Source organism: Arachis stenosperma, chromosome 10 (assembly GCF_014773155.1).
Source record: "Arachis stenosperma cultivar V10309 chromosome 10, arast.V10309.gnm1.PFL2, whole genome shotgun sequence".
Classification (NCBI taxonomy): Eukaryota; Viridiplantae; Streptophyta; class Magnoliopsida; order Fabales; family Fabaceae; genus Arachis; species Arachis stenosperma.
In genome coordinates, this window is record NC_080386.1 from 4,211,030 (window position 1) to 4,224,331 (window position 13,302).

Sequence of the window (13,302 nt, forward strand, 5' to 3'; positions counted from 1 at the left end):
GCTACAAAATAGGTAGGATATAGCTTTTGCTTTGCGACAAGATTGCAGTTGCCAAGTGCTCGCTAAATTAAACTTGCGACAACTTAGTAACAAATGTATTTCGCCCGCTAATCAGCGATTTGAAATCAGTGAACAAAGTGTGTCAGTTGTTAAACGGTCGCAAATTTCTCGCTACTTAGGTCATAGGCGCTCAATATCCATATTTCCACTTTAGCGACTAATTAGCAAATAACACTTCCCTAGCTGAATGATTTATCCGTTGCGACGAGTTAGCGACGACTTTTTTCTGTCGCTACCCTAATTTTGAATTTTACAATATTATGCGACAAATTAGCGAGAAACGAATTGCTCGCTAAAAATAAAAACTTTGTTGACAAATTAGCTAGAAAATTGTCCGTCGCAAAATGCATTTCAATTCTTTGTGACGGATTAGCTAGGAACATTGTTCCTCACTAATTAGCCTTTTCGCACAAAATTTATTTAGCGACGAACTAGCGTCCGAATTGTTTCTCGCTAATTGTATATCAAACACTTGCAACAAAATAGTGACAATAATATCTCTCGCTACTTTACTTTTATTCAATTGAACTCCTAATTGACTAATTTGCTAGAACATTGTCACTCGCTAATTAATTTGTGACAAATTAGCGAAAAAAATTTTTCCACTCTTTTTTTATCTACAAAAGTCAATTTGCGAGAAACAGACTTACTCGTGAATCTCTCGCTAATCAATCGCTTTTCTTAAGTTTGGATATTTTGTAATCGTTCATTAATTTTGTCGTTAGTGCGTCACTAATTTCTCGCAAGTTAATGACAGATTAGTGACAAAAAATATTTCTCGTAAAAATTCGTCACTAATTTATCAAGTTCTTGTAGTACGATAACATAGTCATATTAGAATGAGCCATACAAGTGAATAGATAGACGTGCACTCTATATTATTACTTCTTTTATTTGACACTGGTGGTGGTGCACTATAGTGCTATAGCGCTATTATTGAGTCCTTTTTGGATAAGAAACCAAAGGTCCTAGCTACACAAACAAGAAAACACTTAAATTATTTGATTAACAATAACAACCACCTAACACACTAGATTTGTTTGACGACACCAACATTATTGGCATTTGGCAATAGACTTGACATATTGATGCAGGTTGGAAAGGCTTGGATTGGTGCGGTAATGGTACATTAGAGGGACCATTCTAGCAGCATTCAAGCAGAATTTGGTATATGAAGATGAAAATTGGTGATCTGTGCTCAACACTACTTGTCTATTGAGACGTTTCCATTCCATCGAAATCAGCTCCTCAACATGCTTTTGTGCTTCTTCAGCTGAAACCTCTTGATGTTCTCTCATGTAGCACTCAATGTATGACCCATCAAACCCCGTTTCATTTTTGTTCTACATTCATGATTGAAATGTTACAATGCAAAGAGAATATAAAATACAATATGAGGACTATTATTATTATTGATAGAGTTTGATTTTACCTTGTATCCTTCTAAATCATCACTAAGACGAAGGATTTTGGCCACGGAGTATATAATGTTTGGAAAGTCATCTAAAATTGCTAGAGATTTGTGAGTTATATTTTGATGGAAAAGGAAAAATGCATGGACAAGCACCACGTGCACTCCTGTGCTTACAACTGCATGCTTCAGGTACTCCTCTGTCTTTGGCAATTCACCAGAATTCAACCAACGTCTCTCTTCCAAGAACGCATTCGATAGTCGTATCCACTGTTAATACATAATATCAACAAGTTGGAAATATTATTTCCTTATCAAGTTATCTATATTCAATTTTAGAGAGTTACTCAAATAAAAATATCTAAAACGTCTTTTTTTAAAGATATTTTTTAATAATTAAAATTTAACACATATAATCGATTAAATTGTGTTATTTTTGTCAAAATTAAGCTAGACAAATTGATTTGAACGAAAAAATTGTGAATCAAATGTTGAACTGATATAATAAGAGTATTTTAATTATTTTCTATAATAAGGTTATTGTAGTCATTTTCTATGAAAAATAATATTAATTTAGACCAGGTCAACATTTGATTCACCATTTTTCGCTCAAATCAATTTGTTTAGCATAATTTTGACAAAAATAACACAATTTAATCGATTATATGTATTAAATTTTAATTATTAAAAAATATTTTAAAAAAAGACGTTTTAGGTATCTTTATCTGAATGGATCCCTCAATTTTATTCTTAGTTTAATCAATTAAATAAATTTTATCTCTTTTTATTAGTAATTAATGATAATTGGTCTCAAGAAACACATCATGAAATAAATAACTCTTTATTACCGAATTTCTAACAGTATCTATGGGATTCAATCCTTGCTTTTTGTAGACTTTTTCAGCGAAATCGTTGGTAACTTGATAAAGAGCACGCAGACAAATTTTCATGAATTCTGGAAGCTGCTCTGTTCCCACCAATTCCCATCTGAATTATAAGAGATCAATTTGTTATCGTTTGTAATTAAGCATTAACATGGACTTTCAATTTTTAATTTGTGTGTTCACGTGTGATATGGTAGTTTAACAAATTAAAAACCAAATTTTCTTTAAAGAACGATTTCGTTGTAATATGAAAGAAAAATTAGTTAATCTTGCACGATTTAAACGAGTGAACATTCAATTCGGTTCCTGATAATTATCTCAAAAGGATAAGTCAGTTCTTAATAAAAAGAATACCTAATTCAGATCTTGTTCTTTATTTTTTTGGGACTGATTAGTCCCTGTGCCAAAAAAATTCAGGAGTCAGATTGAATTTTTTTTTTGTCAAAAATTTCGTTGTCTTTTAAAATAATTGTCAGGAGCTGTTTAGGATTTTTTCTGTAAAAATAAACTGATCTTTTAGTTGAAATGCCAAATAACATGTAGTTTATATTTTCACGTGGAGATAATTCTAGTCACTTTCACGTAAGATTTTCTTATCTTAAAAAATGCAAACAATCATTAATTACTTCCTTACTACTCTACAATAACACTGCAACCATCCTCCACAAAATATAAATTAATTGTAGAAAATGAATATGATGATGATGTCTACCTCTTGACCGCATCAGTAAATAGAATAAGCTGATCCAAGGTGCCATAAACATCGAAAATGTCATCAATTAGGTATACAAGCGAGATGCATTTCGTGAGCTCAATCCTTTGCTCTGAAAAGCTCGGATCTGTGAAGCACGCCATGGACCACATGTACCATTTTAGAGCTTCATACTCTCCAAATGTCGGCTCCTTCGACATAGCTTCCCCTTTCCACCATCTATCAAGGGAACATATTGTTTTTGGTCATCAGTTAGTCATTAATGATTAAAAGTGTGAGATAAAGTATGTTGTTGGATTACTAAATTAAATAAATTAGACTAAAAAAAAATTGAGTTGATGGATAAATGATTTACTCATAGAACTTACTTTGAAACTTGAAGGGCTTCATGCTGGTTCATGAGCCTAACTATGCAGGAATTGATTTCTGCAAGTTCCACAAAACACACAGATTCCTTGTTGGGTTTGAAGTTCCTAAGCAAGATGGTTTTGTCCATGAATCTAGGCAAGTTGTGATGAAGTGGTTGCTGGAGAGAGATTGCAACATATTGAGCTTCATGATGATGATGATGCCTTGACAGCCATGAATGAAGAAGCTCGCGGCAGAGGCGCCCCGAATCCTCAAGAGAAGTATCTTCTTCTCCAATGCTTAGCTGCGCTGCTTCATATACCGCTATGAGACTCTTCACATCTTCACCATATGCTTCTCTCAACTGCACTTTGTCCTTTTTCAACCTCTCAAATATATCTGCATAACCATTGTCGTAGTTGATATTATAAGCTCTCTCTATAAATACATATTGTTTAACTTATTTTTAGAATAAAACTATATATCCAAATTTTTTTTGAACTAAGTTTAACAAAGTTAAACAATAAAATTTAAAATAATACTAGGTATAATTAATTTTTGTTATGTTAAACCAACTTAATTAAACTTACTTAACAAAAAAAACTTGAATGCATAGTATTATTTTTATTTTTAATATGTATTTTATATTTTATAACAACCTGCATTAAGGGAATAACCTCCTTGTCTGAGTAAACGGAATGAGAGTGCAACATTGTCAAGTTGATGGCTTTGGAAAAAATCAATGGGATCTGTGCTCACTATGAAATGTTGCTTCTCAAGTGCAGCTTCAATGTCCTCTTGAAAGTGGTGTTCAATGCCAAGCCTTTGGATTAAGTCAACCATGTACATACTCTCCATCGGATCCTCGCTAATAAGTTTCTTCATTACATGCTTAGCCTCCTTCAGCATCACAGTTTGTTTTGCATATAAAATATCCTGAAAATGCAAAACAGTTTAAGGGTTTTGTTTTGTAGAATAATTTTGATAGAGAAACATGTTGAATTGGATTAATTTGTTGAGAGCACTTACCATGATGCAGTTTGTGCTTTGAGTAAAATACAAGTATATGTATGTTAGCTTGGTGTATGCTACAAATTAGAATTGAAGCTTGGCAGTTATTAAGTTGAATAATGATGGCTTACAATGAGAGTAGTAAAGACAATTATTCAAGACACTGTAGCTAGAGCTACTTGCAATTTGGGTGAATTTGGTAATGTGTATTCATATGAGGAGGGTGCCCCATATTTATAGGAAGCAAAGTCTGCTGACTTTTCCAACAACTCTTAGACAATCTTGAGGTGACTGGAGAGTGTGTCAAACTGAACCATGCGTGCATTTTAAATTATTTATATTGTCTTTTTTTTTCAACTTAATTTTTTATGAAAAATTCTATCACAATAATTTTATAATTTTTTATATAAATAACAAAAGATATTATATGTATACTGACAATTAATTACCATGTATTTTTATATATTTACATAAGTTATTTTAGGTGTATTTCATATTTTAATATATATATATATATATATATATATATATATATATATAATATAATATGATTGATAATTATTTAGACTCATCTTAATTTTTTTAAAAGTAATAATTAAAAGAGCAACACCATAGTACCCAATTCTAACAAAAAATTTTTGATACATGATCACTCACCAATCCTATAGCAAGGCACACACCACAGTGAAAAAACAACAGTCATCAACATCAACAAAGCAAGGCAGCAAACACAGCTCACAAGATGGTACAAAAGACAACAGCCACCAGTCACAAACAAGCATTATATCCAGCAAACACGACACAAACACAATAACCCAGCTAATATTATAGCATATTACCAAACAACTACGGTATGAGCCAGTAAAAATGAACTTTAATTTTGTTGAGTTTAAATTTTGGATATTTCTTTTAATTAAATTTTGAATATTCTTATTTCTAAGAGTTTTGGATTTTTTTTCTTGTATCGAATATTAGCTATAATGTTAGTTGTGCAACAATGTTAGTTTTCATTTTTTTTTAAAAAAAAGACAAATAGGTCATTAACTATTTGATCTGCAGACATTTAAGTTTTCGAAGATTTGAAAATACATTTAAGTTCTTAACCTTTTTAAAATTTAGACATATTGATCCCTCATGTTCACTTAAATCTGTCAAGATTCAACAGAGAAATCAAACGTGACTTCTGTTGTATTCACCTGGTTGATACGGATGCACATGTGAGAGAGTTTTTAAAATTGAACAAATTAGACTTAGGGATCGATATATCTAGATTTTGAATAAGTCAAAGATTTAAATGTGTTTTTAAATCCTCAAAAATTTAAATGTCGGTAAATCAAAAAGTTAGAGATCGATTTATTCTTTTCTTTTTTTTTAATTTGAAAAGAAAATAATAAGATAAAATTTGGATTTTTTTTTCTAAAATACAATTGGATTATATTTGGAGGGGAAGAAGAAGATAACAATCAATTGAAAGATAGGATTAAAAACATGACACTACACGGTACAAACTTTGAATTGAACAACACAATCAGCAAACCCTAGCAAAGCAAGAGAATATAGATCAGAGTTCCGGACGAGTTCTAACATATTGGAAGTAGTTGTCAGGGAGATACAAGAGCTTTCGTACATTTAACGGAGTACAATTGATCTTCTTCTTTCTCTCTTTATTGGTTGTGGTTTTTCTTAATAATTGATTAAGGGTTTATGACTGTTCTTAATAATCTGAATAATGACGAATTACCACTAACATGAGAATTTCTGCACTATAATACATTGGGTTTTACTAATTGACCATTAAAAATGCATACTATAGTTACCATATATTTTTTTTAATCCCATTACTAACAATATTTCTGTCAACTTCTGCCAATTCTTATTTATAACCGTATTTAATGGAAGTGTCTTTATGGATAAGTCTAATAAAAATATCTTTTTTATGACTGTATCTAATAAAAATGTTTTTATAGATATATTTTTTAGATGTGTCTTTTTATATATATATTTAAAATATAATAATTAATTATTATTAACAATAAGGTAGTAAATAGTATATTGGTATTCTATATTTTTTTTAATTCTAAAAACACAAACAAATTAGACATGTCTTTGTTTTAAAATTTTGCCTAACCAGCTAATTTTAAAGATTAATACCCGTCCAAATCTCATTCAACAATTTTTTCTTTCAAACTATCAAATGAAAGATTTCCTATATATAGCGCATCTAATAAAGTCCACCACAAATTTTTCATTCAAAATTTTGGCCTCCAACAATTCTGTTCAAGCATATCGAAACAAATTGTTGTTAGCTAGGGAGTTAAGATCAGTGAGTTGACGTACGCCTGCTATTATTAATTAATACAAGGTAGGTACGGAAATTAAATATCTAGGTGAGCATATAGCTAGAGACATATTTTTGTTAGGTGAGGTACAATTTGTGTGGCTGGAACGTGGTGATATTAATATAGATGGTCGAAAAATTTTGTAGGAATGATCTCAAATAGAGATTTAATTGTGGAGAATTTTTTTATGGGAATAAAAACGGAAAAAAAAATTTTTCTAAGACGGGTGCGGGATCCAAGTGGAGATTCTTGTTCTGTTCCATCTAATTTTCGAAATTTTTAAATTTATTTAATTATTCTTAATAATTTATTTTTTATATATGTTTTTTAGTTATTTCACGTGTCAATATATATATATAATTTTCATTTGCATAACCCTTCTTCAATTCATAGATTCCTAACGTCGTCTATACTCCTTCTGGAGCCACTCCTTCGCTGTATTGTTGTCATCTCTCACCGTTCTATCATCTTTGTCGTGTCATTTTCTATATTTGTGGCGTTTTTTTTCACAATTTTGTCGTCGTGTCAATTCTCCTCTTTATTGCTGTGTTTTTCACCTCGTTCACTATTTTGTGTTTTGCCTCATCGTGACGTTTTCTATTGCGTCATTTTAAAAAAAAGTTACTATCTTATCGTTTAGATTTTTTGTATAAAATCTTGTTGTTTTGTATAAGATTGATATTTTCAGTTCTATTTCTATGAAAATTAATAATCCGTTAGAACTATAAAAAAAATAAGGAATAAAATCTCCATAAGGAATGAAATCCTGTAAAAAATAAGAATAAAAATAATATTCTCTCACGACAAAAAACAGAACTAAAATAAAAAATAAATCTAAAAGTGGGAATGAGAAGCAAAAAGGCATCCCCTATCCCGTGTCCTGTTAACATCTCTAGATATTAGATCATATTTGGCTCGAATCGAATTGCGTTTCTTGATATTATTATTGTCCTCAATGTCACCCACAAAACAAGAATGTGAACATATATATGAGGAAAAGTTTGATACAATTATGTGGCTCGAGCTCGCTGATGTATGTTAATGTCCTCATCAAACCTCAATAATAATGGAAAGGGAGAGAGTTTTTGTTAGAGTAACGACGTAACCCTACCTGTACCATAGAAAGGTTGTATTAAGAAAAGAAAGACAAAAACTTTTGTTACAACTATCTCTTAATTATTGTGTCGTTCTTAATAAATGCCTCTAATTAATTATACCAAAACTATTTATTATTTCATGAACCATGTTACATGTATAAGAATAAAATACATATTAAAATATAAAATATATATTTAAAATAATTTAAATTATATATTTATATATAAATATATTATAATTAATTTTAATAGTTAATTTTAGTATATAAATAATATTTTAATTATAAAAATATTTGATAATAAAAAAATTAATTAGAAATAACTAAAATTTATTTTATTTAACATTTATTAATTATTGCTAGAATTAATAAAAGCTAAATAAAATAATTTTAGACTTTTTTGGTTTTGTTTTTCTAGTATTATCATTTTTTATAATTTGATTATTTTGTATAGAGTAAAGTGATAATTAGATTCTTAAGGATTTGATCTCGAACTAATTAGTCCTTAAAGAAAAAATACCAATTAAGTCATTTATGATAGCGAACGATGGACATGAATGTTCTTCCATCAATGGATAGTGTCAAACGAAACGGAGTTGTTAACATATTTTGTTACAGGCATGCTACATTTTGTTACAGGCATGCTACACATACAAGCCTTTTTGAGTTACAAGTTCTACAAGTTGGCTCAAGCCCAACAAAAACGACGCATACCACACTCCCCATACTCGAATGTAAAAATCACGCGCCTTACTCAACCGTTTCGTTTTTCCAAAGCGCCTAATAATGAAAGACTCTTTCTCTTCTTCCTCAATCAATACCCAAACCCTCGAGATTCAAGCCACATTCGAAACAAAACATAGCTCTGAAGAAACCGTCTAACTCCTCGAGAAAAGTAGAAGAAATCAAGAAGGAAACATTCAAATCTCCATCAAAAAACACCAAAAAGTACAAATAAACATTATTCAAGGTACTATTTCGTTTTTCTTCTACGTTTTTTACCTTTCTATTTCTGATTTCAAAATCGAAACACTATATCGTCGTATTTCTCTCTCTATTTTACTGTTGTTGGTTTAGATTTCATATTACTGTTCTGATGAAACTCATCAAGTCATTTACGCTATTTTACTTACTTCTAGTGAAATAATTTTTGGGTGTATACATATAAACTCTGTCTTGTGAATGTTTGGATATTTTATAAGTATGTTTGTATACATATAAACTCTGTATGGCGCATTTCTGAGTGTATATGTTAGTATTGAATGTAACATGTGCTTCTAGTGGCATTTTGAACTTAAATATCATTCTGAACTTGTTTAATTTATGATTTTGCTTGTTTGGTTGAGTTGAATATGACTTTGAACTCATTTAATTTCATTTAATTAAAAAAACAAAATGTTTATAGGACTCGTTTTGGGTGTACGTGGCAGGTATTTGGGTGCACGTGACTGGTTTTTGGGTGTATATCTCTGGTATTTGGGTGTATTTTTTATCTATTGACAGTATTTGTTTTTCCTTGTAGTAAAAATGACAACCAAAAATTAAGGTGGAAAAAAATACAACGCAAGTGAATATATATATATATATATATATATATATATATATATATATATATATATATATATATCTTAGAACAAGTCAATTTTTCCTAATACAAATATAGGTTATTTAAATGACTCTAATTTTGCTTTGTTTACAGCAAACCAAAGACTTGAAGTGTGCCACCAGTCTACTGAGCAAAAAATTTGAAAAGATGAGCGAGCCAAAGAAAGTGATCGTTTGTGAATTTGGTTTTGGTGGAATCATGCACATCCCACCAATGAATGTGCTTCACAAACTATTAAAGGAGTTGGTTTACTCCTTTAAATTGGGCATAAACACACTGAAACAAGCTATGGTTCCTTTAAGGTTAAATCCAAAACAATAGGGGCTGCCCTTGGCCTCAATGCATCAGGTAACTAATTACAGAAGACCTCTATAATTTCATTCTCTGTAATATATTCTTTATAATATCTTATTCTGATCTCATGTAATCAAGTAATAAATTTAGGTGCATGTGAGTGATATTTGGGTGCATATAAGAGATATTTGGGTGCATTTCAAGTAATAAATTGTTTTCTTTTTTGTAAGAGATCTATTTCCTGATAAAGTGTGTTATAAGAATCTTTCTGAAGAGAACAAACTCATTTTAAAAGGTTCCAGGGCAACATTCTAAAGAAGCTGACCGATGACATGATGAGTATCGGTGTTGAAAATGGACAAGATTGGCTGATGTTCAAGAGGATTTTCATCCCCTATATTCAGATGGCGTTCTTGTTGCCAAGTACAATAACCAAAGTATCTCCCGTGCACATAGCTCCAACTTTTGAGATGGAGAAAATAACAGAGGGCAATTGGGGAGCCCATGTGCTGAATTTCATCATTAAAGGCATAACAAATTACCGTCTGAAAAAGAAAAAATCAATCGACAGATGCCTCTATGCCTTGATGATAATTTATTTCCATCTCGCAAAAAAAAAAGGACAAGAAATGAGAGGAAAAACCTAGACTGCCCTGAGTTAGCAACTGGAACAGAGAGCAGCTGGTTGCAAGGATTAGAGCAGAGATAGATGGCCATATGGTAAGCAAACAAAATACCTTCTCTAATTTAGGTGTGTTTTATTTTTGTAGATGCTGTAAACTAACATTTCTACTGATCAGGGCATTGTCAAGATGATAGAAACAAAAAAGAAATTGAAAGAAATGAGAAAAAAAGAAAAGAAAAAAAAGAAACCAAGTTCTTCGTCTGAGAGTGATTCATCAGAGACTGATGTTGATTTTTTCTCTGAGTTTGAGTCGGAAGAAGACTCAGAGGAACCTAGAAGGAAACAGCCTAAAAGGGCGGCCAAAAAGTAAGTAATATTTTTTGGTGCATTTTGTCAGTTTTAGGGTGTTTTTCCTAATGATTGTTTGCTTTCCAGAATGGAATCCAGAAAGAGGAAGCAGATTTTAGAGGAGTCCAGTTCAAAAAGCAAAAGTGAATCCAATAATGAGTAAGATTCTGAAATTATCATCACTTTTTTTTTCTGTTTCTATCAAAATTTAATGTATTAACAGATGGTTTCTCATTTAATTTCAAGAGTGAAGAATCCTTGCCAATTAAAAAATAAAAATCAAACAAAAAATTCACACTGCCGCCAAAAAGTATGCACTGCTTTCAAGAGTATCTCATCATCAGTATTGTTGCATTTGTTTGATTCATAATTTTTTTATTTTTAGGACGCAATCCAAAAAAAGAAAGCACATAATTGATGATTCGTCTTCAGAAGAAGAAATTCATTCCTATGATGGATAAGATACTTTTTAAACCTATCTTACATTCTATAATCAAAACTATATTTTGTTAACATGTACTTTTGAATGTATTGTCAGAACTGAAATTAAAATTAAAACAATAAAAGGATTTTTAAGATAACATCAGCAAGGGTATGTTGATTTTGGGTGTATATTAGGGGTGTAAATTACCGAATCGGACCAAAAATTATCGCAGAACCGAACCAAATTTTACAACAACCGATTGAAAAACTGAAAAAACCATTTTTTTTATTTTTTTTGAACTAAACTGATCGGTTCGGTTCGGTTTTCGGTTGGCTCGACAGAAATCAAACCGAACCGAACTGAAGAGTGAGGGTTCAGTAGTGTGTGTTTTTACTAAGTTGCCTTTTAACCTAGATATAAAAGGGCCACTTAGCCACAAGACCACAACCCTAGCTTTCTTCTTCTTTTATGTGGCTACACCCAATTCACCCACAAAAAAACTTCTCTCTCCCATCTACGGTTCCACCTCCGACCTCCATGCTTGACAGAAGGAGAGCCTGAGGGAGCCAGAGAGTGCTGTCCACCGTCAAGGAAGTCGCCAATCATTGCTCGAAGGCGTTCATTCGTCGCCGTCGCTGCTCGCTGGGTCGCCGTCGCTGGGTCGCCGTAGCAACAAAGCCAAAGCCGAGCAGCACTCCAACCAGTCCGTCGCCGAGCAGCAATCCATTCGTTGCCGAGCAGTCCAACTCGAGCAGCACTCCTGTCACCAAGCCCTCTCCTGCAAAAAGCAAGTGAACAATGTCTTCTTCAGAGGTTAGAATTTGTGGTTGGTTATTTTTTTTACAGTAATTTCTCCTAATCTGCAATATTTTTAGTGATATTTATACTTGATTTAGTGGGATTTTTAGTGATATTGTGCTTGATTTAACCTGAATAATTGTTTTTAGAAATTCCGTTTGTGATTCTGTTTTTAGAAATTCTGTTTGTGGGATTTTTAGTAATGTTGTGCTTGATTTAAATTCTATTTGTGGGATTTTTAGTGATATTGTGCTTGATTTTTAGTGATATTGTGCTTGATTTTGTGGTACTGTTATTTGAGTTTCTTATCTTTTAATTTCTTCCAATTTACTTTTGTTTTGGTTATTTCTTATTTTTTGTGAGTCTTGTCCACTTGTATAGGGTAGCTTTCTAATTTATCAACCATGAATGATATCAATTTTCCTCTATCTCATTTTCTCTCGAATTCTGGTTGAATGTTTATCAAATCAAGTTTTTGTATCTTTTATTCCTAAAAATCAAGTTCTTGTATCTCATTTCCACACTAATATTGATACCAAAAATCACTGACAGTGAAATATGCAACCAATAATAAATGCAATTCTTTGAGTAGTCAGATTAGAGAACTTGTTAAGATCATGATGCTAGATTCTGCAGATTACTTATGGAATTGATGCTCTAATACATGAAATAGTTAAAGTTACATTTGTAAAACATAATCCATCTTCAGTTTTTTTTTTCGGTTATATTACTACAAGAAAACTTGTCTTTTACCATGTTTTAATTCTTTCTTGCAAGTGGTGTTGTTTGAGAAAATTTATAGAAGTGGATTGCTTAATTGACTTTGCTCTAACTCATGGTAACATATTATATTATTATGAAGTTATTAATAATAAGAATGCATGGTAGTTGTCTTACTTAATAATTTAATGCCTTAGTCTTAGTTTAATAGTTTGTTTGGAACTTTTATTGTGTCTTTTTAAGTCTCTAAGATGTAACAGAACTACAAGTTGAGGAAGGCTTCAACTGTGGCATGAAATATCGTGACATTTGATATTTCACATTGCAAAGGTCAATTTATAATATAGTGTATAAGTGTATATGTTTGTGCCGGTTCTACACTAATTGCCCCTTTGATTTTAGTTTAAGACTTTGAAATATGGCTATATGTTTGGTGCAAGATGTTGAAGTTGTTATCCAATGGTTTTGTTCTGCATAAGGGCATATATATGGCTGCATATAATTAAAAATGTTAATTTTTCATAAGTTGCTTATGAGCTGTTGTGGTTTTGTTGTTGGAAACAAAATTTTTGGTGTTGTTCATGAGTTAAAAATGCTATTTTTTTTGTTCTGTTTATATATATGCA

The 13,302-nt window shown here is 31.3% G+C and overlaps 1 protein-coding gene across 1 annotated transcript; it reads right to left on the bottom strand.

Annotated features, from left to right (window-relative positions):
• Nucleotides 1-907: 907 nt before the first annotated feature.
• LOC130956127 (neryl diphosphate diphosphatase, chloroplastic-like) lies at nucleotides 908-4,692 on the bottom strand. Its single transcript, XM_057883161.1, has 7 exons — nucleotides 4,445-4,692; nucleotides 4,075-4,351; nucleotides 3,436-3,814; nucleotides 3,068-3,286; nucleotides 2,320-2,458; nucleotides 1,493-1,741; nucleotides 908-1,403 (listed from the first exon to the last, which is right to left on the bottom strand). Exons 1-7 carry the CDS (start codon nucleotides 4,445-4,447, stop codon nucleotides 1,116-1,118), a joined length of 1,554 nt encoding a protein of 517 aa, XP_057739144.1. The 5' UTR covers nucleotides 4,448-4,692; the 3' UTR covers nucleotides 908-1,115.
• Between the last annotated feature and the right edge of the window lie 8,610 nt (nucleotides 4,693-13,302).

Bases quoted from the DNA above. Each gene is read 5' to 3' on its own strand.
- LOC130956127 (XM_057883161.1), bottom strand. The intron at 3,815-4,074 runs GTTGTTATAAAA...ATGGTTATGCAG, and splicing joins AGGTTATTCCCTTAATGCAG to ATATATTTGAGAGGTTGAAA. The intron at 2,459-3,067 runs GTAGACATCATC...CTTATAATTCAG, and splicing joins TTTACTGATGCGGTCAAGAG to ATGGGAATTGGTGGGAACAG.